Source organism: Perca fluviatilis, chromosome 10 (genome assembly GCF_010015445.1).
Source record: "Perca fluviatilis chromosome 10, GENO_Pfluv_1.0, whole genome shotgun sequence".
In the NCBI taxonomy this organism is placed as follows: domain Eukaryota; kingdom Metazoa; phylum Chordata; class Actinopteri; order Perciformes; family Percidae; genus Perca; species Perca fluviatilis.
The window spans coordinates 14,369,387-14,396,448 of NC_053121.1; the positions used below are offsets into that span (position 1 = coordinate 14,369,387).

The 27,062-nt window shown below is 42.1% G+C and overlaps 2 protein-coding genes across 3 annotated transcripts; one reads left to right on the plus strand and one right to left on the minus strand.

Annotated features, from left to right (window-relative positions):
• On the plus strand, window positions 1-7,954 carry hvcn1 (hydrogen voltage-gated channel 1). Of its 2 annotated transcripts, none has more exons than XM_039813803.1 (6): window positions 1-91; window positions 3,175-3,381; window positions 3,651-3,755; window positions 3,829-4,060; window positions 5,060-5,172; window positions 7,507-7,954. In XM_039813803.1, the coding sequence occupies exons 2-6, from the start codon at window positions 3,208-3,210 to the stop codon at window positions 7,561-7,563; spliced, it is 681 nt and encodes a 226-aa protein (XP_039669737.1). In that variant the 5' UTR covers window positions 1-91; window positions 3,175-3,207; the 3' UTR covers window positions 7,564-7,954. The 2 variants fall into 2 exon arrangements, with proteins under 2 accessions (XP_039669737.1, XP_039669738.1); XM_039813804.1 differs by having other exon boundaries at window positions 31-76.
• Window positions 7,944-24,471, minus strand: tctn1 (tectonic family member 1). The gene is made up of 14 exons (XM_039813801.1): window positions 24,102-24,471; window positions 22,019-22,136; window positions 21,132-21,265; window positions 20,377-20,513; window positions 20,196-20,298; window positions 19,228-19,340; window positions 18,855-18,875; window positions 15,179-15,313; window positions 13,998-14,123; window positions 13,357-13,445; window positions 11,014-11,151; window positions 10,780-10,933; window positions 8,382-8,513; window positions 7,944-8,273 (listed from the first exon to the last, which is right to left on the minus strand). The coding sequence occupies exons 1-14, from the start codon at window positions 24,355-24,357 to the stop codon at window positions 8,127-8,129; spliced, it is 1,803 nt and encodes a 600-aa protein (XP_039669735.1). The 5' UTR covers window positions 24,358-24,471; the 3' UTR covers window positions 7,944-8,126.
• Window positions 24,472-27,062: the final 2,591 nt, after the last annotated feature.

Below are 27,062 nucleotides of genomic sequence, written 5' to 3' on the forward strand. Positions count from 1 at the left end.
TTCTGCTCCAAGTAGAGACTTGTGTCTCTGCAGAGGAGCAGAGAGTGTTTGGAAGGACAGAGTGGGCCAGAACAAGGTAAAACAGAACAAGGTAAGACATTTAATCCGACATAACGGTTACAAAGTCACAAGTTGAGCTATGACGCGCTAAATCTTTGTTCGACGTCACTGTCAGTAAAAAAAACAAACAACAAAAACCGCTGGGTTGGCAGAAAACAGAGAGAGAGAGGAGAGAGACGGATGTTTTCTATCACGAGTTTCTGTCCATCCGCTGCACCGATCTGTGCTCGATCTGCGGGGAAACCGGGACCATTCTCTGGGTCGGCTTGGTTTGGATGAGAGCTCCAGAACGATCGCTGCTGTTGTTTTATATCTGAAAAATAGATCCTCATATCTGCATGGATGGATGGATGCATGTGTTAAATATCTACCTTTGGTGGATCGTTTTTAATGCAGTGCGGAATGTAAAGTTCTAAGTACATTTACTCCAGTTAGCCTACTGTACTTAACCCCTCATGACGTCATGTTGTTTTTAAAGTTTCTGTAGCAGAAATTTGGATTTCTTTCAACCAAACGGATATGGTTCCATGAAACGCTCTTCACAAGGCAAATTCACTTCTATCATTGACTTTTTTATAGCATTATTCGGACTAAACTTTGACAGTCTAGGTGATTATCCATCAACATCCTCTGATCTGAAATATTAGTCAAAATAATTCATACTTTCTGCTTTTTTAACTCAAAAGTTAGATATAATTGCATAGGCTATATAAGGTTTAGTGACCAGAAATTCCCAAAATAGTGGTTATAAGGTAAAAACGTCGAACAGTGCGTAAACAAACGTAAAAAAAAAAAAAAAAAAAAACTTTGAAAAGAGACAAACGCTAAATAAAAACAACAACAAAAAACAGCAAAATGAGTACAAAGATGTCAAAAAAAGTGTTCATTTTCATTTGGACAACACAAGGGTTAAGTCCAAATGTTGAGGTACTTGTACTTTACTTGAGTCTTTTCTTTTCGCGGCACTTTCTACTGCGTTATGTATTACTTTTACTGAAGTAAAGGATCTGAAAACGTCTTCCACCGCTGGTTGTATGTATAATTCCATTGTGTGATTTTTTGAGTTGATTCTTAGCAAAAAGCCCCTTTGTTCTTTCACAAATATGTACTCATTCATGTGTAATTACTTCCACCAACTAATCAAAGGATTCTCCTATGCGTAGAATCTGACATTCAGAATAAATAGGAGCGAGTCGCTCGAATGAAGGCCGCCATGTTGCGCCTCCATCTTTAAAATACATTAGCCAAAGAGGGCCATACCTCCGCCTTTCACTCTCTTCAAGGGGGTAAGCGAGCCCCCACAAAGCGTAGCTCCTATGGCGCCATTTTGATGCTAACAAGCCATCACCCGCCGTTAGCATTCCATTGACTGCCATTCATTTTGACGTCACTTTGACAGCGAATAACTTTACATCTGAAGCGTTTAAAGACTCTATTTGTCCATTGTTTATTTCTAAAGAAACACGACAATGTATAAAAGGCTCCATTACCTTGTATCTCCCGTTATGGCTCCGTAGCAGACGTTTTTGAAAAAAAAAAAGCTAACGATTGTGTCATAACCACACAACTTTCTGTCACATACTAGACAAATTACCGTAAAGGCCGGAGAAGCTTGCAGGCAGTTTCGACTTACATTAGCTGTTTAAGTTTAATTACTAATGTTAACTAGCATTTCAGTTAGCAATAATTAGCCTGTGCCTATGTTATCTCCTGACATATACCTACGCTCTCTGCAAGATTGGGAATGATTGAGATTTCTCTTGGCACAGCTACCAGAAGACTTACTTTCAGACAGGTTGCTCACGTCACATCTACGTCGTCAAGCTCAGTTTGACTGTCTATGGCCCTCTTACACTCAGTGGCACCAGAGTGGCACCGTGACGAATGCCAGGGGGAGATCACTCGCCAGGGAAGCGAAAAAGAGAATTAAAACGACAACGTGACAGGCAAAGCAACAAGACCAAAGTTAATATTGGAGTGGCTAGAACAGCTGTGTGTAAACGACGGAGATACTATAAGAGCTAATTTCGGGTTCGGCCACCGTAGGAGTTAAAACGCGCCTCGGAATGGGAAGGGCCAGAAAGTAATATTCAGTTGGTTGTCATATACAATTTCACAGCTAGATGGGAGAAATTCTTACACAATATTGCTTTAAACAATCCAAACTTTACTCTTTTAGTTGTTAGGCTGATCACATTCTAAACTCAACGATGTCCTGGCTTCATGTACCTGTGTAGAGAGAGGATGTAGTGGCAGTTTGATCTGCTTTACCAGGGATGGATTATGATGGGGATCATCTGTACAATCTTATGACTTTTTTTCCTTCAGCGACTACAGGCTGTAGCTCTACGATTGTGTGGAGGAATGATTATTTAAGAAGGGCGCCTATAAGGTTCGCTTTCTCAATTACAACATCATGTTGCAAACCAAAAAAAAAAAGGAGAAGTAAACTGATTGACTAACAGATGGAGAAATCTGCCCAGATGGTGACATTTCCTACAGAGCTCACTCAAGGGTGGAAGAAGTACCGACAGTTTCACTCCTGCTGTCACAGATTTGCATCAGTCTGCAACTTTCAAACATTTGGCTTTGCTGTTATCAAGAGAGAGATTGCAAGTTGCCCTCTATGAAGTTGTAGCCTACACAGAAACAGCTGTGTAACCCCCGCTGTACAGCGTCTGCTCTACATTTGAAATTCAAATTTGATTTTTGATTCTTTTCATGCCACTTTCTCCTTCTACTCCACTACATTCATCTGACAGCTTTAGTTACTAGTTACTTTACACATTAAGATTTCTGCACACAAAACACATGTATGTTTATAACATCTGATGTTTTATCATAAATGAAACTAGCCAACAATATATAACGGCCTACAAGTCCAGCTGAGATGATTAGACCATTAAACACACAGCTGTTTGGATCCTTAACACTTTCTAAAATGGGAGGATTTTTCTTTACTTTAACTACATTTTCCTGATAAAACTTATTACTAAAGTAACATTTTCAATGTGGGACTTTTACTTGTAATAGAGTATTTTCACAGTGTGGTGTTAGTGCTATTACTGAAGTAAAAGGGTCTGAATACTTCCCCCACCGCTGGTTCCCATTAAGGTGATCTGAGCTGGGGGTCTGGAGCCTGGCGCCATGGCTCGGTACCTGGGCTACTTCACCGCTGTGGGCGACGTCCAGCCAGTCCGCCTGGAGGAGGAGGAGCTGCACGTGACCAGCGAGGAGCTGAGTCCCGCCACGGGGCAGTTCCCACCCACGGCGACCTTCAGGGAGTCCCTACAAAGGCTCTATGGCTCCGAGCGCTTCCAGGTAGGCCGCGCTGCTTTCAAGTGATCCATCATTCTATGAGCCAACATTGCGTGGTTTCTCCACTGTGATGTCACTGACGTGGGTGCAGATGTGGCAAAAGACCCGTCATTTCTAAGGGACATCTTCAAAGTGCTCATTTAATCCAACAATGGTCCCAAACCCAAAGATATTCAATTCACAGTGATATAGAGAGAAATATGTGATATAAAAAAAATAATATATAAAGAATATTTTTCCCCCAAATCATTCAGCCCTACTTTTGCTTTCAGGTGGTGGTGGTGTGTTTGGTCATCCTGGACGCCATCTTTGTTCTTGCCGAGCTGCTCATCGATCTGTCTGTTATCAAGCTGGAACATGGCCACCTTGCTCCGGAGGTGAGACACAGATTGGTCCACTGACTCACATTTTCTTATCCAGACCTGTGTGTAAACCCGTGGTTCTCTGCAGGTGTTCCACTACCTGAGCCTGGCCGTTCTCACGTTCTTCATAGTGGAGCTGCTCGGTAAGCTGTTTGCCTACCGCCTGGAGTTCTTTCAACACAAGTTTGAGGTGTTTGACGGTTTGGTGGTGGTGCTTTCCTTCGTGTTGGACATTGTTTTCATCTTCCATGAAGACGAGTTTGTTGGGACGGGCCTGCTCATCCTACTGCGACTCTGGAGGGTGGCCCGAATCATCAACGGTCAGTACCTCTCTGCCTACAACTATTTATAGGGCGTTTCTGTTTTGAAAGGTGTTATTATTTATTTGGGGATGGGGCGGGCAGACACATTGCACCTAAAGGCTTGGACATACTTACCGCGAACAGCTATGGATTTGTACCATGTTGGATCCATTACTGCAGCAGAGGGTCTGCGTCTGTCTGGCCTTCCATGCGTGCACATTTCGTGTTTGAATGTTGCTGGTATCCCGGTGTCAATTTGAATGTGTTGCAGGTATCCCGGTGACAGTTTGAATGTGTTGCTGGTATCCCGGTGACAGTTTGAACGTGTTGCTGGTATCCTGGTGACAGTTTGAACGTGTGCTGCAGGTATCCTGGTGACAGTTTGAACGTGTTGCAGGTATCCTGGTGACAGTTTGAACGTGTTGCAGGTATCCTGGTGACAGTTTGAACGTGTTGCAGGTATCCTGGTGACAGTTTGAATGTGTTGCAGGTATCCTGGTGACAGTTTGAACGTGTTGCAGGTATCCCGGTGACAGTTTGAACGTGTTGCAGGTATCCCGGTGACAGTTTGAATGTGTTGCAGGTATCCTGGTGACAGTTTGAACGTGTTGCAGGTATCCTGGTGACAGTTTGAATGTGTTGCAGGTATCCCGGTGACAGTTTGAACGTGTTGCTGGTATCCTGGTGACAGTTTGAACGTGTTGCAGGTATCCCGGTGGCAGTTTGAACGTGCTGCAGGTATCCCGGTGACAGTTTGAATGTGTTGCAGGTATCCCGGTGACAGTTTGAATGTGTTGCAGGTATCCTGGTGACAGTTTGAACGTGTTGCAGGTATCCCGGTGACAGTTTGAATGTGTTGCAGGTATCCTGGTGACAGTTTGAACGTGTTGCAGGTATCCCGGTGACAGTTTGAACGTGTTGCAGGTATCCTGGTGACAGTTTGAACGTGTTGCAGGTATCCCGGTGACAGTTTGAATGTGTTGCAGGTATCCTGGTGACAGTTTGAATGTGTTGCAGGTATCCTGGTGTCGGTGAAGAACCGTGCAGACCACAAGCTCCACAAGCTGAAGGAGAGCTATGACCACCTGGTTCAGAGAGTCACGCAGCTGCAGGAGCGCTGCGACAAACTGGTCAGTCCTTCCAGCTGCTTCATAGCACATCAGACAGGCTCACATTTACTACGGGGAGGGAAAGAAGTTCAGCGTATGAGGTTTCTAACAGACTCGAGCAGAGATTAATATCATATAAAGGAGTTTATACATGTGAAGTATAGTAAAGTGCCCATATTATGCTCATTTTCAGGTTCATAATTGTATTTAGAGGTTACATCAAAATAGGTTTACATGGTTTAAAAAACACCATATTTTTGTTGTACTGCACATTGCTGCAGCTCCTCTTTTCACCCTGTGTGTTGAGCTCTCTGTTTTAGCTACAGAGTGAGGCATCTCACTTCTGTTCCATCTTTGTTGTGAGTCGCACATGCGCAGTAGCTAGGTACTGTGCTACTAGCTAGAAGCTAGCAATGCTAGCGGTTAGCCACCGAAAAAATTATTTTTTTCATAATATTGGCAATTTAAAGACATACACCTGGTGTGTATATAATCAGCTTAAACAGTAGAAGTATTTTTCATTTGACAGAAAAAAATAGTAGAGGCTTCAGTTTTATTTCAGCTCATTAACTGTTTGAAAGAAAAAAAACGAGTTCATTACAACATATGTTTTATTTTTGTAGCCCTGGTAATTGGTTTTATCAGTCATGACGACATTGTATCAAAGTAAATGTTCAGGTCTCAGAATGCTAAAAATAAATCAAGGTCCAACGGGGGAATGAACTGGAGCCAGTCAGACAGGTTATGCGTAATGCACCTTCCCTGCACAAACCCTAAAATCACAGTACTTTACCAGAAACAGCCAGTGGTGAAAGAAGCATTCAGATCCTGTACTTAAGTAAAAGTACTAATACCACTATGTAAAATACTCTAATGAACATGTTACTTCAGTAAGAAGTATGTAAGTATCACCAGGAAAATGTACTAGAAGTATTAAAAGTACTCAATGCAGAAAAACCCTCACATTTTAGAAACTGGAAGCGATCAAAACAGTTCTGTCAATCAACTCAGTGTTTAATGGTCTAATCATTCAGTTGGACGTGTAGGCCGTTATATTGTTGGCTACTTTCATTTATAACTACATGTGTTATGAACACAAATCTTAATGTGTAAAGTAACTAGTAGCTAAAGCTGTCAGATGAATGTAGTGGAGTAAAAAGTACAATATTTATCTCTGAAATGTAGCGGAGCAGAAGTAGTGGCATGGCAAGTACAGTACTTGAGTAAATGTACATTCCACCACTGGAAAAAGCTTAAAGCCCCAGTGTGTAACGTTTGTAGTTGTTCATTATCAAAATCTGTATTGCTCTTCACAAACTTGTCCTTTTTCATGAATATTGACCACCACCATCAATTTCAAGTATTCCTATTTGCTTGGAATTTTACATTAGCGCTTGCATGAACTGGGGTAGACGCTCCATAACGATGCGCCATCTTGAAATACATTAGCCGGTAAGGGACATACAGGCTATAATGCTCCGCCTTTCGCGTTTTCGACTCACAGCTGCCGCTAATGGGTACCGTCGCTTCCCGGCGCCGGCAAGTGGTAGGGGAAGACTCATGAATATTCATTAGGGAACTCATCCCTGAATGGCTAGTTCTCGTTGCCTGCTCTGGTTGGGTTGGTTAGGTTTAGGCAAGAGGAGTGGGAATGGTTATGGTTAGGGTAATGCCGCGTTCTATTTACCTCGGAACTCGGAAGCCGCAACTGGGAATGACGTCATACCCGAGTTGAATGCGTTCTATTTAAAAGTCGGATTTTCATTGTTTTCATTAGCTCTAGCCCGGTTAGCTATTGTTAGCAACCAGTTTATAACAACGCATTACGCCGTTTTTTGTGCATGCAAACAGCGTAACAACATGTCCACAGATAGAAGTTGGACATGCCTGTGTGAACGACACAAATGAGACAGAAGTGCTTATAACTTTACGTTACTGCAGCTTTCACAACTGTTGATACAGAGGGCAGCCATGTTGGATTTTGAACTAGGGCTACTGCGAGGTTGTACGAGTTCCGAGCTCGTAAATCCGAGGTCAGGGGGCGTTTCCGACTTTGACCTCGTAAAAAACGAGTTCCGAGGTAAATAGAACGCGGCATAAGAATGTCAGGGCGAGCCAATCAGGGATGAGTTCCCTAATGAATATTCATGAGTCTTCCCCTACCACCCTGCAGCAGCCAACTCACTCTGACATCTCTCCATTAGTGCATGTAAAGGTGTGTGTATTTCAGGCTAATGTGTAGTGTGTAAATTGTCGGGGATCAATAAAGAGTATAAATTATAAAAATTGAACTGACTCAGAATGAGGTCCAACAACCGACTGACTCTTGTCTCCGTGTGTCTCCGTCCGTCTCAGGAACAGGAGAACCAGAGACTGGAAGCCCTCCTGAAGAAGCACGCCACAGACTCCTAACTCCTGGAGCCCGCTGCTGTGGAGCTACTCTTCAATCTCATTTATATCACGTACCTTTGGGCACTCTTTCAACCTATAAATTCCATGATGAACTTTACTTTTAGACCTGATTTCAGTATCCCTTAACCATTGCTACATTACCTGAAGAGAAATATATATTTTTTAATATCTGTATCAGTAGATCCATATCCATGTCAAAGGTTATGTCGAATGAATGTCAGATGCTACCACTCCATAAAGCCACGATGGCCTCAATTTCTAAGTAAATATTGGAAACATTCCTCCCACTGATGACTTGTACATAAAGCTAGATGTGCGTCTGCTTAGTGACATTTCAAAAAGAACTGTATGTTGTGTAAAAAAAAAAAAGAACATGTCAATAAATGAAGTGATTTCATTTATTAAAAAAAAAAAAAACATTTGTTAAATCTTTTTTACAAACATCGTATATACATTATATTCACACAATCTACAGGAACACAGTGATCATTCAAACAGTGCTTGTGGTCAAACCGTTGTGTTTGGTCAAATGGACCGGACGCTGTTGAGTGGAACCCACGTGTTCAGACAAAAGGGAAGAAGAAGTCAAAGGGTAGTCTGGCGTTGATGGTGGGTGTGGCTCTGGAACCAGGAAGAGCAGCAGCTGAGACTGGAACGAAGGCCACTGAGCTCCTGACGGACAGGATGCTGCTGCCTCCAGACAACATGTCCTGTGGGAGGACACGGCAGTCAGACAGATCATTAATCATTAGATTCATTAATCAGCATCTTTTGATCCCCCCCGCAAAATCCTGCCAGTATTTATGTAAGAGTCTTACCAAACTGGTGGTGTTGGTTTGGATGACTTCTTTGATGCTCACAATCTGAGCTTGGGGGTTCACCAGGGATCCGTATTTAGTCCATTCAATTTCTAAATGAAGTGACAATGGGAGGCTGCAGCTCTGTGCTTCCTGCAAAACACACGCACACACAATCGGTTTTTATTAAAAATTACTTGACTTGTTACCAAAGCAAAGCAGTTTCTATTGAGATTCTTATATTAATTATGGACACTTGCAGATAACTCGTAACAATTCTGCATATCACTAAAATTATCAGCGCTGTCAGCAATATTGTAGTCACTCTCTAATCTCCCTCGTGCTCTGAACCTCTTGCTTATTCTTTAAATTTCCTATTATTAAATGGCCAACGCTCACCAGTGTTCAGTTCATTTCAATTTGATTGAACACGCCCAGATTTACTGGCGTGCAAAGCAGTACGTTTAAAGATCAAAATAAATGTGTGTGTGCATCTCAACAGAAGGTTTTCAATTTCATGCTAGCTCTCAGTGGCACTGTCGCTAAAAATGTTCAAAGAAGGTAAAGTCCGCACACAAGACACACAACGTTTCATTTCCGGAGCATTAAGCTTTTTTCTACATTTACTTTTTTCACCCTGCACCAGCAACTACATGTATGTAGGCAGCGTTGCAGCAGCAGCTAAGTGTAGCTAATGAAGCTACAAGCTACTCCTGATCCACAGCAAGCTGCAATGGTGATTCCATACCGTAGGAATTAACTGAATTTGCTGTGATCAAATTCCCCAAAAGCAAGCCATCCTGACGGAACTGATGTGGGCCCACAACATAAAGCATATATACTGCTTCCTGTGTTTTCAGCTATGGAAACAGATTCAGTGTGGATTAACACTGTTATAAAGATCAAAAGAAGTAGCATGCAGTATGTTATAAAGATTAGAAGCCATCACATGGCTGTGTTAGAAATATTTTAAGAGAATGGCTGTTCCTGGCAAAATAACACACACACACACACACACACACACACACACCCTCACACACACACACACACACACACACACACACACACACACACACACACACACACACACACACACACACACACACACACACACACACACAGCACTGGGGGAGGCAGTCAGACTGGTTTGAACCAGGTTGTAAACTGACACCATCCTCGGAAACAAGTGAACAATACCCGGGGGAAAAGGAGAGCGGGAAATCTTTTTTCAGGGTGTTGCCCTCTACCATTGGATGGATTGAGTGCCAAGAGGCTGGGACCAGCCTGTGCACCAACCAGGAAGCGTCAAAGTTGAAACCACGGCTGCCTCCCCCCCTTAGTATTAACCAATCACAATAGCCTGCACATTTTCATATATTGAACTGTGTCTGTTTAAACTGCATTCTTTTTGGGGCGAGAAGAGACAGAGAAACAGCAACCCGCTGACTGTGGATTCTCAAACCGGAACAGATCCTTGTATACAAGTTCTAATTATTAATCCAGCTTTAATAAACCACCTTAAATGAGAGAAGTTGTTTGTCTTCTGTCCTAACTGACCAACTGGACCGTGTCAGCTGAGAGCAGTGTTCTAAGCCAGTGTTTTGTTGTTAGCAACACAGATTCCAAAAATGAAATGACTTTTTCTGTCAACATGCAGTATCTTTAACTTATTTTTAATCTAAGGAAAACAATCCAGCATCTCGACTCTGAATTTTGAATTGGAATCCAGAGCTGACATGACCTGGAGATTGACTGTATTCAGTTGTATTAAGAAAAAAATAACCACTAATGTTTGTGGTGTAAAAACTGCACTCAACCTGCAAAAAGTAGCGAATAGCAAAGTAGGCTCAACCACCTCAGACAGCCAGTACAGGTTCAAGTGTGCAAATGATATAAGTAATGAAAGAAGGGAAATGAAATAAACAGATGAATCAAAGAAAAATAACTTAAATGATTAAAAAAAAGGGGGGAAAATAATAATAAAAAAAAAAAAAAATTTAATAAATAGTAATAAAAAGAAAGAAAAAAGAAAAACAGTTGTAGAAACATAAAAGAAAGAAATAAAACATTAGACTTGATGTTTGGACTCCAAACTGTGCTCCAATTGTGTGTCACATGTATGAATGTATTACTCCCTTTTGCTTAGGCCTGCTGTAATTATAAATAATTATATATTATAGTTAATGTCATTTATTTTATTTTAATATTTTAACCATTGCATTTTAGAATGCCTATTGGCCGGTGACTACAGCTGGAAATTAGCCGTAGAGGCTAAAGCTGCTCCTTTTTATTGTAGAGTTAATTAAAGGGGACTGTCCACGATATAAAAAAAAAAAAAACTAAACTAAACACAAGCTGTCAGAAATAAAATGGCACTGAAATGTTTAAGATATTGGACGAGACCCGAGACCGTGCTCACCCCAGGGTTGAAGTTGTTCTTGATCGGCACCCAGTCCAGTGGATAGTCTAACGGGGAGTTCCCAAAAGAAGCCACGTACTGGGCCTGCTTTGGTCCTCTCAGAACGTCCAGAAGCAGCTGAGAGACCAGCGAGCAGTTGGCAGCGTCCTCCAGTCTGCGGGGACAAGATAAGTCAGCGTCACATATGTAGAAGACACACAGCGATCAGACGTGAAGAGTGTGAAGCCGTCCTGCCTTAATGTGCAGCCGGACACAGAGTCCACCCCGAACAGGACCGGGGAGCGCTGGTGTGGTCCCTGCAGACAGTCCTGGTCCTGTGCACTCTGGAGCAGAGACAGGGTGTCTGTGCGGCCCACGCTCCGAGCAATCCCTGTGACCACAGCTGTTAAGGACAAATTCATCGGAACGCCACCAGTTCTCATCAAACACACTCGCAGTATCCTTACTCAACATGGCATCATGACTTTGCGTAAATATATACGCCACTTTCATAAAGCCAAATGGCGTGTTATTTTACGCCATTTTCAGCTATCCACGTGTATGATACACGCTGGAAACAGCTGATGTAAACAGACCCACCACGTGGCCTCGCCACGTTGCGCGTTATCACGACGTACTATCGCGAGAACAACGTCACACGCCTGGCAAGAAAAAAAAAATTGGTTGAGTTTAGGAAAAGAACACAGGGAAAGGCTTTAGTAACAAAACAGTGACAAAAACACGGAAAATAACGACTAAAACACGCTTACGACAACAACAAATGGTTGGGTTTAGGAAAGAAACATTGGGTAAGGCTTATTAAAAACAAAAAATTAAAAACGGCAAAAAACGGCAGAAAAATCAACCACACGCGAAGCGCGAACCCGGCTCTCCCAGGTGAAAGTCCTGTATTTTACCCATCCGCCACCCCAATCTACCTCCTTACCCAATCCCCCGTTCCTTTATACCACTCGCTACGGCGGAAATGGACTCGCAATATAGGCCAATGGCGGCCAATTTGCGTTGATATACACGCAAAAATGCAATTATGCTTCTTCATAACACGCAAAAACAGAATACAAATTGGCGTGTCATACATACGCCAATTCATGAGATCAGTCTGCCTTACTAGACACTAGTATACACTATACAAACCTGTTCACAGTAGCCATGTTTCCATCTACATGTTTTAATGTGAATTAAGTAATATCGAATGAAAAATGCCTTATGGAAACAGTCAAATTTGATTGAATTTCATGAACATCGACACAAAGTTTGTACGCTCTTAATCGGTAAACAGCTTATGTGATATACGCTGATGGAAACGTTATTTGCCATATCAATATGAATTGCGATTATGTTTTAGGTGATTTTATGGTCGCAACTCGCCATAAAACAAAGAAAAAGGTTTATTAATTTCCGCCACGTATTTCTTCCCGTTTACTTTCTTTGCAGACACGGCGTGTGTCAACAAAGACCCATATGAGTGGACTAACGAGGAGATGAGAGACTTTTTAAATTTACGAGCAAAATATAACAGCTATTTTAGATACATTACCGGTCAAAAGTTTGGGGTCACTTAGAAATCTCCATTCCACTCCATTACAGACAGAATACCAGCTGAGATCAGTTTTTTTTTAACCTGGCAGCAGTTTTCAGATTACATTATGTGCTTATGAGCTGGTATTCTGTCTATAATGGAGTGGAATGGAAATTTCTAAGTGACCCCAAACTTTTGACTGGTAGTGTAATTGTTGTCTGGCATTTATGTGCATCTGCATCACCATAGCGATGTTGTGATAGCGTTGTTGTCTTATTATAGCTTAAAAGGTGCTCTTAGCGATGTCGCGCATTTTTTTTAGGCTACAACATTTTTTTTGTCACATACAGCAAACATCTCCTCTCTATCTGCGAGCTGCCTGTCTCCTAAATAATGCGGTCTCTGTAGACAGCCCAGGCTCCACGAACGAAAACAAAAACAAATTGTGCCAATCTGCACCACGAAACATAACAAACAGTCTTCCAGCGTTCCAGCCAATAACCGACAAGAAGGATTTTGGGGTGGGGTGGTTAGTGCGGAAGGGAGGGAGAGGGGACAGGATGAGGAGGAGGGAGGGGCGAGCTAGCCTCGTTTTGTTTGAAAATACGTTGAACGTCAACAAGAAGTGACGTCACCCAACATCGCTTTGAGCACCTTTAATATATCGCTATCAGCTGGCACATAAGCACTATTAACAACTTGTGCAGTATTACTCTTTTCTATGTAGACGGCGCGACCCATTTTGGCTAGCAAACTTTGTTTGCAAATGTTAGCTTGAATGTTGTGAGATTCAGTGCGAAAATGAATGGAAACTCCTTAAAATGCATCAAATCTATTCCATATACCAATTTGACCGCAAAACGGCATGGGACGTCATTACACACAGGTTTTTATTGGCTTTAAAGCCGTTGGATGGCAACACACTTTCACCGGCGTTATTTGCATGAATGTTTTTAGCGAACTTCAGATCATTCGATCGACAAGTGGATGGAAGCAAGGCTAGTGTGTATTGGTCAAGGGGAGGGAGCTGCAGCAGCGTGCAGGCAGGTGAAGGATATTCTGCTGTTCTTGTTCCAGACACAAGAGGTAGTCCAACCACATAACCTGGATTCCCACTGTAGTGGACGGCCACGTCCTCCCCACCCTCCTGGTTCAAAGACACAACATAAAGTACATCACTCGCATTTACTCTCTAAAAAAAACAAGTTTTCATTTATCAGTTATAGGACGTTATGCACAGGATGTCATTTTTTATTTCATCAGAGTCAGGAAAACGTGTGTGCGGGAGCCTGATCCCTCCCTGAAGCTCAGACATCCGGAAATCATTCAGATCTGTGTTTTTATTTTTTACTGTACGTACTTAGAGTGGACATATGCTCATTGTCAAGCTGTGGGTGGAGCTACTCAGATGGGGGGCGGTGTTTCTAATGAGCCTGCATGTGACAGAGGAAATAGAGCAGGATTGGCTGGTTGAATCACGTTTTTCACAAAGAAACTGACCGGGTCGTCTTATTTCAGTCTGTGGGTCGGTCGACTCTCCAGAACCCAGATGTAGCGTATACAAGCACTGAAGGAGTGACTCCTTCACGACATGTCCCCTTTAAAATAAGTAGTTCTGATTCCCCTCATCTAGAAAGAGAAGGAACCCTTCGTGGCTAACACACCGTGAAACATAGTCAGTTAGTTGTTGAGGCACTACCTGAGCAAATGTGATCTGAAACTCCTGTTCCAGGGACAGAGCTGCCGCACGGACAAATCCAAGTACCAGAGACACCGTGGCATTCACAACCTCGCCAGCCGGGTCGTACTTTATCACATAGGCAACCTACGGAGACAAAACACAACCTTAATGGCCCAGCCTACGATGACTTCTTTTATTTGCAAGAGTTTTCATTCTATGTCCACACTTTCAGCCAGACTGTCCTTTGTATGACCTGTGGTGTCTATATTCTGTTAAACAAGCTGAAGTGATTAAAGTGCTCATATTATGCTTTTTGGCTTTTTCCTTTCCTTTTATTGTGTGTACGTTATAGGTTTACAAAATGAATAAACCCAAAGTCCACCCCAAAGGGACTTACCATCTTCAACAGGAAACACTGTTCACAAACTGCTCCAAACAGCTCTATTGTAGTCCAGCCTTTACTTCCGTGATGAACGTGCCTAGCTCACCTAGCTGCTAGCATGGCACACCCTCATACTCTGCTTCTGACTGGCTGGTCTTTACCTAGATACAGCGCATGTGCGACTCCCAACAAAGATGGAACAGAAGTGAGATGCCTCACTCTTTAGCTAAAACAGAGAGCTCAACACACAGGGTGAAAAGAGGAGCTGCAGCAATGTGCAGTACAACAAAAATATGGTGTTTTTTGAAAATTAAACCATGTTAACCTATTCTGATATAACCTCTAAATACAATTATGAACCTGAAAATGAGCATAAAATGAGCACTTTAAATATACCATGTCGTATTTACACACTTGTAAATAAAATAAAAAGGTAGAGACTTCAGCAGGTACCTTCAGGTAACTTTATTCAACTCTGGCGACCGGATCAACAACTGCCTGTAAGGACCTCTACACGCTACTGTACATAGGCAAAAGGTGTCTATACAGATACCTTAATGTAATTATTAATATCAAACACAATAGGTAATCGCCTATAAATATTACATCCCTGTCCTTAAAAATAAAGTGCGGATTAGCAGCGTTTTTCACAGCCTGGAATGGTAGGTAAAACTCTCTGTAGCATAAACATTCTTTGAACAGGTAAACAGTCTTAGCATACTAAATACTGCAGAATTTCACTTGCAATTAAATGTACAGCTATGTGCCAAATAAGGTAATGAAGTGATTAAATAGATTGGGTCATGTGTCGACTCACCTGCAGCACCACGTGAGCACAGAGGCTCGGCTTCAGCAGGACGGGGCGGAGCTTCTCTCCCCCGCTGTCCGCCAGCTCTGTTTGAGTCCCGTCTACAGACTGCAGGACGACTGAAGACACCTCCACGGGAACAACCTCGGCAACGACACACACACACACACACACACACACACACACATACATTGGGAATTTTGGGAAAATATTTATTTTGGACTGGCTACGGTTTTGTGCATTCTATTAGAAAGTGCAGCTCTGTCTCAACGTTGTCTTTCTTGCACAGCTGGCAGAGGCGCTCCTCTTTGGGGAGCCATGATTGTTTGTATCGGCCATTCTCGATGGAAAGGTTGTGCTCACTGGGTCGGTGCTCAGTCACTGTCAACATCATTAACATTTAGGCCAGACATTTTTTGCAGATTCATCCTCTGCTCTCATTTAGCATGCCTTTGGTGCAGACTGAAACGTCTCGACAGCTACTTGATTGGTTGCCATGCCTTTTTGTAAACACAGTCATGTTCCCCTCAGGATGAATTGTAATCACTTTGGTGATGCTCTGACTTTTCATCTAGCGCCAACATCGGGTCAAAAATGGAATGTGTCTGGGGCACCCTGGTGGCTCACCTGGTAGGGCGTGCACCCCTTGAACCAAGGCTCAGTCTTAACCACATTGGCCCATGGATCGATTCTGACCTGTGGCCCTTTACTGCATGTCTTCCCCATCTCTCTCCCACTTTCCTGTCTACAACTGTCCTATCAATTAAAGGCCAAAATGCCCAAAAGAATATTCTTTTGAATTGAATGTGTCTAATATTTTCGTTTATGACTAAACCTCCAGCACTGATGCCATCCCATCAGTCTCAGTGCTAGTTAGCATACGTTAGCACTCTATTATTTAACATGATTAACATGATAAAGCATTTAGCTCAAAGCACTGCTGCTGTGCCACAGAGCTGCTCACATGTGTCACTGTATTTTCCCAGCATTCCAGGCGGCCATTCACTTCCATCGCCATCCATGTCACAGATATGCTGTTGTTAAAGGCTAACTAAAGCACCAAATAATTGTTTGTTAAAAGCAGACAGGATGGACACTGTGGTGCATTATACATCTTCAGCAGGTTTCAAGTTTTCATACCAAACTAACTGAATGGAAATCCATGGGTACACATCTCCAAGATATAATCTAGAAAAGTAACACACACCAAGGGTTGTAGAGGTGCTGATCACTGGAGGTGTTGCACACTTTAGATAAAGTACACCATGATGTTCATTTAGAACTGTTTTAACGTTTGCCATATATCTATTAGGATTTTTTTCAATATATTTGTTGGTCCCCCCCCCTTTATTTCAGAGTGACAGTGGACAGACAGAAAAGGTGGGAGAGATTAGGGGGATGACACGCAGCAAAGGGCCGCAGGTCGGACTCGAACCCGGGCCGCTGCAAAGGCCTCAGCCCACATGGGGCGCATGCTCCTACTGGGCGAGCCAGAGGTTTCCCCTAGATATATTTTTTTAACATTTGAATGTTGTAAATGAAACTGAGATCTTTGGCCTGTGGCTGTGTCAGGTTGTTGATTTTAAAGAAGGAATGAGGGCCGAAAACATCATCGGAATAAAAAGAGATATGCACATGGAGCTACATTGTGTGACACTTTTTTCTTCTTCTTATTTTCAAGTAAAAGACATCTCCAACGCTACCAGTATGGCTTGGCTAAATAGTGTGCGGTGATGTAAAGTGTGGTGTCAACGCAAATGTGACAATAGCTGAAGACTTCCTTCTTCTTGGGAACAGAGCATCCAGTCGTTAGAGAAATGTTTCCTGTGCTCACATTGCAGCAGTTACCCTCAACCTGTTGCACTACACTAAACTTCCCCAAACCATCGGCCCTGAGCTGGGAGCTCTTTATGGGATTTGGAGTCTCTACTGGGAACTAAAACCAGCTCGATGGTGTTTTAAGCCCCCAACGTCGACTTCAAGGCAGCGCTGTGACCGTCGACTTCAAGGCACCTAACCCTAACCACTGCCTAGTCCTAGTGCCTTCCAGGCAGCGCTGCCTGGAAGACGTTGTTGGGGGCTTTAAACACCCTAAAAGCATTCGTGCATCCGCTGACCGATAAAGACAACAACAATGTCAAATACTGTGAATTACTTTCATGTTTCAAGAAGTTGTATATTACGTTGTAGCATTTAACCAGATTCTAACTTGACTTGGACAACTAATCGGTTATTAAAAATAGTTGTCAATTTTCTGTCAATCGACTTATTAACTGACGGATCGTTTCAGAGTTACACAAAACGATATGCGTACTTACTGCTGCGCAGTGTTCGAACTATACCGTGGCCTTCGGGGGAGCCCACTTTTTTTTCCATGCGGGGGGGGGTCGTGCGCTTGCGATATACTATTATACTTTATCGACAGGAGTAGATAGGTCAAATAGCAAACAGCCAACCACAAATAAACAAAGCATCAGGCTGTCTTTGAGCTTTCACATGAACAACGGTTAAAGTTACTCAGGCTACTGAAGAATACCAGAATTCCTCCGTTCAATTAGACCTTAGCGACGCACCCCAAGCTTCCATCCTTAACAAACAGTGAATTAGTCGTGCTATTAACGTCATCGCTACACAATTTCTTAGTAAAACCAAAATTAATTAAACTGCCTTGTTTTCTTTTTGCCATGGCTATATGATGCTTACTGCAGAATGGATTTCAAGGATTTTGCGCGCCGATTAATGGCCTCCAACGTTTATTTTTTCTACGAATCTTTGAGTTAACATCTTCTTATATACTGTCTATGGTTAACATGAGTTGAATTTGCACCGCAGCGCCGCCACGCCTTGATGCTCATAACGCGAATAGCATGTATAGTTATCTTTATTGAAGTGAATTAGGTTCAAATCGCCGACATGCATGAATGATATTTTTGCAGTTTTACACATAATAATCCACGATGATCACATTACAAAAAACTGAAATTGCACGTCAAAATGACACATTGTCAATATTTTTAGAGACCCCCCCAAAATTTCACAAATCACGTTTTCAGGGGAGCCCATGTCTTATTAAGGGGAGCCGAGCTCCCCCTAGCTCCCCCGTAGTTCGCACCCTGCTGCTGCGTCGTACAACTCATAAAGTGGTTAGAGAAAAGTTTCTTGTGCTCACGTTGCAGCAGTTAACCTCAACTTGTTGCACTGCGTGTGTGTGTGTGTGTGTGTGACATGTTTTTTGAGGCCTGTCAAAAGGAACGTCAGTGTATTGCTAAATGTCCGGGTTAGGCAGGCCATGTGACGCCATGTGAGCGGTTTTAACACAGACTTTTGTTGCAGCTTAGTTATTTTTGTGCCAAAACTTCCTCACAACACAAGCACTGAGCTGGGACGTCATCATGGGATTTGGAGTCTCTGATTGTGTCAGCTGACGATGAAGACAACTATCTACATTACACTACACATATGAACTACCTCACTACAACTAATATCAAGTAGTGTGAGGACATCATGGAGAGACTACAACACATATATAAATGCATTTTTTTCTGGATCCCATGTGTTTCAAGAAGTTTGTTGTCCTGATTCTGACCTGACGTAAACAATTTATCGTTATCCAAATAGTTTTCTGTCAATCAACTAATTAACTGACAGATGGTGTCAGAGTTAAGTAAAAGGTAGCCATACTTACTGCTGCGTCTTTATTCTTCCCCTGTGGAGTGGAAAAGATCTTTGAATTAACATCAACTATAAGCATTTCCAATACAAACATCCAAATTAAGCGTGATTTACACTTCTGCGTAAAAGTTACGCCGTGGCTACGTACGTAGGTACGTGGAGCCATCGACCCTACGCCGTAGCCTGACGTGCACCTCTCGAAAAATTTAACTACACACAGGTTTTTATTGGCTTTAAAGCCGTTGGATGGAAACACACTTTCACCGGCTTCATTCGCATGAATGTTTTTAGCAAACTTCAGATCATTCGATTGGCAAGTGGATGGACGCATAGCTACTGATGGGGTCGGAGAGTGTTTGAGGTGGGGGGGGGACAGAGGCACTCACAGCACACAGCTGGATGGAAGTGTAGGTGTCCATGCTGAGGGCCGGCAGAGAGCTGCAGTCCCGCTCCAGGACCACACGCCGGGCACAGCGACCGCTCCGATCCTTCAGGAACGCTGCGCAGACAAACCTCTTTTAAGCGTGTTTGAAATACCAAATTACAACGATAAGACAATAAAGAGGTTTCAGAATATTCCTTTAACAAATAACAGATTAGAACACAATTGTTTGAAAGAAATATTTCACTGATGCAGTTTTAAAAAATAATGGCATATTAAGATCAAATCATCTTAGATTAATGTGATTAAACAAAAGTGGTATGCTGCTGAATGTTGGGGGGTATTCTAAATACAGCAAAAACTTAAAGGGATACTCTGCTGACTTTAAACCAGCTCTGTGTCCTGGCAGTGTGGGCAAATAAATGGCATCCCTTCGTGGCTCCAGCCATCAGTTTGTTAACAAATTTTTTTTTTTCTCAGACATGGACTGATACTAATATATATATATATATATATATATATATATATATATTCCTCAGAAAAATAGCATCATCTGTTATATGTTGTGTCTTGTTTTAGTGAAATCATTTTGTTTTCCCTGTGTTTTATTTAGTTTATTATTTATGTATGTGAACCTAATTCAGCTTTAGCCCTGGGGACGCTTTGTGTTAAACTACTTAAGCTACTAAACAGAGGGCAAATGTCTGACATGAAGCATCTTTTACTCTGACTGATTATTAGCAGCACAAAAGGCGCCAGCTGCTGAGCGAACAGCTGGAATTTAACATCTGTACAGGTCAGTGTTTGTCTGATAATCAGACAGAACAGGCACTGCATTTTAAATTTCAGATAAACATGGCTGTGTAACTGATATCACTGACGAAACTCTACTTGTGGTAGGGTTGCATTTCAGCATCCCTCATTATCCCATAACGGACACAGTTGGGCCACAGTGCGGTGAGGAGAGGTTACCTGCAGGACTGGTGTCCACACAGTCAGCAGTGAGACCAGCAGCTGGCAGCCAGAACATGGCTCTCTGCCCACTCCGTCCTGCTGTCAGCATCACATCCCCAAACTGAAAGCACAAACCAGCAGCAGCAGCATGAGAATGAATCCGTTTGAGGGGAACAGAGACAGACGAACGGAGACTCGCCTGGTATCCAGACGAGGCCGGGAGCTCCGCAGTGTTCTTCTCGGAGCCAAAGACAAAGACGGTAAATTCTTTAAAGAGCGAGTCAAAGCTGCTGGCAGTTGGAAGAGCGGGAGCGGGATGAGAAAACCCATCAATGCCTAGACACGACAAATAGTCAGGAGAAAGATCAGAAAGTACTTTGTGACATGGCTGCATTCTGTTTGTGGTCTACATCTGCCCACAAGTATAACATTCTGCACAACATACACCAGCCTTATCTTTTACATTCAGCATTAAGGTTCATTAAAGGTACTCTAAGCGATGTCACACGTTTTTTAGGCTACAACATTTTGTTGCCGGTCCCCTAAACACACTGTAAAAAAACCGCGGTCTCTGTAGACAGCCTAGGGTCCACACACGGCAACAACAAAAAAAGTGGTCCAACCTGGACCATGCAAACATACACAAACCGTGTTCCAGTGTTCAGCCAATAATGGACAAGAAGGATTTGGGGGGGGGCCGGGGGGGGGGGTGGTTAGTGCGCTGAAGGACAGAAAAGAGGGGACGGGATGAGGAGGAGCGAGCCAGTCTTCGTTTTGTTTGAAAATACTTTGAACGTCAACAAGAAGTAACATCACCCAACATCGTTTAGAGCACCTTTAAGATCTACTAATTGACCAATGGGTGTAAGTCTGAAGTAATAAGCGATAGTTTCTTACTAAAAGGCTTTATTCCCAGGTCATTTCTAATCCAAATGAACACCATACATGACTTACGGTTCTGTGACTGAATGCAGAAGATGTCTGAATTAGTCTCCTTCCGGACAGACGACTGCAGCTCTGAGTAGCCATCTGTTGTGCTCGCTAAAGAGTAGGACGCTACATCGCGGCTGCACAGCTGCTTTGTGCCACTGCAGACAACAGAATGAACAGCAAGGATGAGACAGAGCTTCCACTGGATGCAGACAGATGTCACCGAGTAAAGCTGTCAGAAACAGGCGGTTCATACTGATGTTTACGTAAATTCTAAAATCAGAGAATGCGCGTTCTGCAGAGAGAACCAGCATTATTACGGACATGCCTTTACTTCTACTGTTTGTATTTTAGGAAGAGATGATCCTGTTTCAACTTGCTGTTAATACAAACTCAACACATGTTTACCTGTTTGTCTTGCTAAATTCAACATCATCTCCACAGCAGTAATACCATCAGAGTCATGTCACACTTACCTCTCTGCTGCTCTCACTTTGTCACTAATAATGTTAATTTGTATTAATAATAGTAATTCATTTGTCACTGAAACAACACACAGATATATTAAAAGCCTCCTAAAGGGGGCGTATCTCTCCCTAACCGGCTAGGCTTTTCATTTCAAATTTATACGGACATAAGGGTGTAAGTAATTAGAATACATTTGGGACTTATAAACAGTATTTCTCTTAAAAAGAGATGCTCAGCGCAGCAGAGTAGTGAGTAGTTCTACTCCTGCTCAATGTTTCTATGAACAGCTGCTCTTTATGTAAATAGTTTCCTGTTTTCTTACAGTGGCAGCACGTCGCACCTCGTGGATACTTATGAATCATTACTAATAATGCAGCATTGGCACTGGAGCTTATGAAAGACAGATCCATCCATCCATCCATCCATCTTTGGACCGGACTTGCCTGACAGTGTCCACTGAGCAGCCGGTGAACAGAGCCACCTCATCCGTGCACGCTGGGTCGCAGCAGCAGTTGATGTCGCACGCATCCTGGTGCTCATCACAGGGACACAACCTGCCAACTGAAACACAGAGACGCTCACAACAAACCTTCTCCATCTCACTGAGGAAACTTAGCATTCACTGAACAACGCTGCCCTTATCTGATAGAGATTATTATTATAATCAGATACAGTATTAGGGGACCAATAAGGTCTATATAAAAGAGACTTCAGATACAGTATTATGGGACCACTAAGGTCTATATAAAAGAGACTTCAGATACAGTATTATGGGACCACTAAGGTCTATATAAAAGAGACTTCAGATACAGTATTAGGGGACCACTAAGGTCTATATAAAAGAGACTTCAGATACAGTATTATGGGACCACTAAGGTCTATATAAAAGAGACTTCAGATACAGTATTATGGGACCACTAAGGTCTATATAAAAGAGACTTCAGATACAGTATTAGGGGACCACTAAGGTCTATATAAAAGAGACTTCAGATACAGTATTAGGGGACCACTAAGGTCTATATAAAAGAGACTTCAGATACAGTATTATGGGACCACTAAGGTCTATATAAAAGAGACTTCAGATACAGTATTAGGGGACCACTAAGGTCTATATAAAAGAGACTTCAGATACAGTATTATGGGACCACTAAGGTCTATATAAAAGAGACTTCAGATACAGTATTATGGGACCACTAAGGTCTATATAAAAGAGACTTCAGATACAGTATTATGGGACCACTAAGGTCTATATAAAAGAGACTTCAGATACAGTATTATGGGACCACTAAGGTCTATATAAAAGAGACTTCAGATACAGTATTAGGGGACCACTAAGGTCTATATAAAAGAGACTTCAGATACAGTATTAGGGGACCACTAAGGTCTATATATAAGAGACTTCAGATACAGTATTATGGGACCACTAAGGTCTATATAAAAGTGACTTCAGATACAGTATTATGGGACCACTAAGGTCTATATAAAAGAGACTTCAGATACAGTATTAGGGGACCACTAAGGTCTATATAAAAGAGACTTCAGATACAGTATTAGGGGACCACTAAGGTCTATATAAAAGAGACTTCAGATACAGTATTAGGGGGACCACTACAGGTCTATATAAAAGAGACTTCAGATACAGTATTATGGGACCACTAAGGTCTATATAAAAGAGACTTCAGATACAGTATTATGGGACCACTAAGGTCTATATAAAAGAGACTTCAGATACAGTATTATGGGACCACTAAGGTCTATATAAAAGAGACTTCAGATACAGTATTAGGGGACCACTAAGGTCTATATAAAAGAGACTTCAGATACAGTATTATGGGACCACTAAGGTCTATATAAAAGAGACTTCAGATACAGTATTATGGGACCACTAAGGTCTATATAAAAGAGACTTCAGATACAGTATTATGGGACCACTAAGGTCTATATAAAAGAGACTTCAGATACAGTATTAGGGGACCACTAAGGTCTATATAAAAGAGACTTCAGATACAGTATTAGGGGACCACTAAGGTCTATATAAAAGAGACTTCAGATACAGTATTATGGGACCACTAAGGTCTATATAAAAGAGACTTCAGATACAGTATTATGGGACCACTAAGGTCTATATAAAAGAGACTTCAGATACAGTATTATGGGACCACTAAGGTCTATATAAAAGAGACTTCAGATACAGTATTATGGGACCACTAAGGTCTATATAAAAGAGACTTCAGATACAGTATTATGGGACCACTAAGGTCTATATAAAAGAGACTTCAGATACAGTATTATGGGACCACTAAGGTCTATATAAAAGAGACTTCAGATACAGTATTAGGGGACCACTAAGGTCTATATAAAAGCATCCAAAGAGCACCATGTCATGGGACCTTTAATAACATCAGAGGAACACTTTGATTTGATCTATGTGCTAAAAACAAACCCTGCAATGATATACTAGTATCAACACAGTATAACCCTAACTAGCTAACGCTACAGTGTAACGTTAGAGCCACGGCAGGTTACCGTCAGTGACAGGGGAGAGCAGCTGGCCGGACTCGGGCAGGCCCGGCTCAGGGGGCTCCACTCCGCTGGGGCTCGGTGCTCTCGGTGCTGTCGGTGCTGTCGGGTAAAACTGTGTCGGCTGTGTAGCATCGTTGTCACTGGCGTTATACTCCCAGTCACCAAACGTCGTATTAAAGTTGTAGCTTGTTGTGTTCTCGCTTGTGGTGACGGCAGTAAACGAGAGGAGTAAACACAACACCGCCGCTGACACCGCCATCTTTGTTTAATCGTTGCTATGGTTCTTCTTCTTCTCTTGTTCCGTTAACGGGTTACTGTGTTTAACGACGCCTTACCGCCTCCTGTTGTCCGAGCAAGGCACTGCACTCCATCGCTTCTGGAAATGTATACACACCATAGACTGTAAATAGTAATATTAACAGTCTATGAAACATACCCACACACTGTGGCAAGATATGTGTAGATTCATCTTGGGTAATATTACCTGTAACTTTGAACTTTTGCTGGAAAATGTAATATTTGTTTTTGTCAGATACAATTCGATGAATGATATGATAAAGAATATTTTCTCGTCAATCTCATAAAATTGTTTTACATTCATAAATGTAAATTTGCCAAAGTAAAACCTCACTTTAATTTGTTCAAGAAAGAAATGGTGCTATATATTAAGCTCATTCAAAAAAAACGAGGGACCTCAGATTTGGACTCATTGAGCCGAGGACATTTAGTGACATCCAGCATTTGATGTCAGAGAGACAAGCCATCACATGAGACAATCTTTTGCATTTAAACAATTAAACAGTGTGTGTTGTATCTACCGATCCATCTGCATGCATTACCTGGAAGCCATTGTATTGTCTTAACATTACAATGTTCTTGTATATTTACCATAAGTCATTAGGCCTATATGACATTTAAAGCTGTATTCACTGTTTGTCATCTCAGAGGCACAGAGACAATATTATGACGTCATAAAGATGTGCTGGCAGACAGTTTAACACAACATGTAACGGTATACACACTCTGGTTCATTCTTACGATCTTATGCTCATGCTGTGAGGTATTTGTAGTTTTTAAAGCTCTCATAGTGTTTCCTAATTTACCTGTATGTTGCAGTGTTTTGTTAATCCACAAGATGGCAGCACAGGACAGTGAAACAGGAATCAATGGTCTCTCTTTCCCCCAGCTTCATTCAAAGACAGTTATGACTGTGTCAATTTACTGTGAATTAATATGCTGTATTATCCTGATGTATTCAATTCAATTCAATTCAAATCACTTTAATCATCCCCAGGGGGCAATTCAATGGCACAAAGAGCAGCACATTCCCACATATACAGTACATAATCAATACAATAATACATAAATAGTAGTAAAAAAGGGAGGGAGAAAGGGAATGGAATGAATGCATCAGTTATCAATCTACGGAATGTAGTGCAATCCAAGATTTGGGAGGTGTGTGTGTGTGTGTGTGTGTGTGTGTGTATGTGTGCATGTGGGGGGGGGGGGGGGGGCTCGGAGTTCAGGAGTTGGACACCCCTATTATGCTGTTTTTGGTGTAAATGGAACAGGATATTTTGGGTTGTTTGATATACATAGTACAACCATAAAGAAAGAAAGAATTGCTGTGATTGGATAAAAATCACTTGAAAATAGATTACTTGGAGAGTAAGAGGAAGAAGAATGTGGCGTGAAGTGATTGGATAAAAGGCTGCAGACAGATAAAAGCTGTGTTTGTGTGTGTGTGTGTGTGTGTGTGTATGTTATGTTTGTGTGTGTGTGTGTGTGTGTGTGTGTGTGTAGATTGCTGATGAAGGTCCCTGGTTGAACTTCCAGCTTCATAAGTCACTCTGATTGGTCGGCTGATCCCACAAATAAATTACATTTCATGTGTGCCAGCCCTACAGAGACTTTAAAGTAAAGCTCAGCTGGTGAAACATGGAACTGTAATCTATCAATCTATAACATGTTAGAACAAGTGAAGCATTGTGATTAAAATGTCCACAAAGGTTATGTGTTCCAACCAAGAGATATTCGCTTATATCAAACACAGAAATGCAGCAAATGACACACGATTTTAAGTCATTTATCAAGTGTAAAAACATATAGATGTATTTCTGTAAATGATCTGAAACATTTTCCTTCTTGGAAATACCGTTGAGCTCCGTTTCGGCAGCTGGCCAAATAGTAGCTAAGTGTTAGCCTGCTGGTCTGTGACTGTCGGTCTGCTGTTTGCAACTGAGCAGGCCTGGTACCGACGCTATATCAGCAGGTTGATGGGAGCTGTGAGACTAAACCAAAAACTGTGAACTGCCGTGTAACCAAAAGCACTGAGCTAACAGCTGCTACGGCGCTCTGCAGAGCTGAGGGGAGCAGTGATAGTTCACACCACCAGGATAGACCCCTCTCGCATAACATACAGTCGTTTGAAACACTGTGACCGCAACGACTGATACATGCAGCTTTAAGTCCAGCTGTATCTGACTGAATGGGATGGAATCAGACCCGGCTATTAATCACTGACATTAAGGCCAGACTGTCTGAGATCTCCCCTTGTGTAAACGGAATACGTGGTCTCTCACAAAGAAGAGGCAGACCTGACCATTGTTATAGTCTAATGGTCTGTAGTTCAGACTTTATCTGAAGGCATCTTTGACAAAGAGATTCAACCCAGTGCAGAAATGGCCTCTTCTGGAGCTCCAAGGGAGAGAATAAATTAAAGATGTGTTGTGCTCTTTTTGCTCAGAGGAGGATTTGGTTGGAGTGGGAATGGGCTTGGATGAATGACGCTGACGATGAATTTAAGGAATGATGCTATTCCTTAAATTACAAAAGATTAAATATATTCCATTAGAGGGTCAACCCAAAAACAACATGGGACCATTTAGTAATTTATTTTAAAGACCCCTCATATATCATATATCACATATATATATATATAAATATATACATATAACATATATA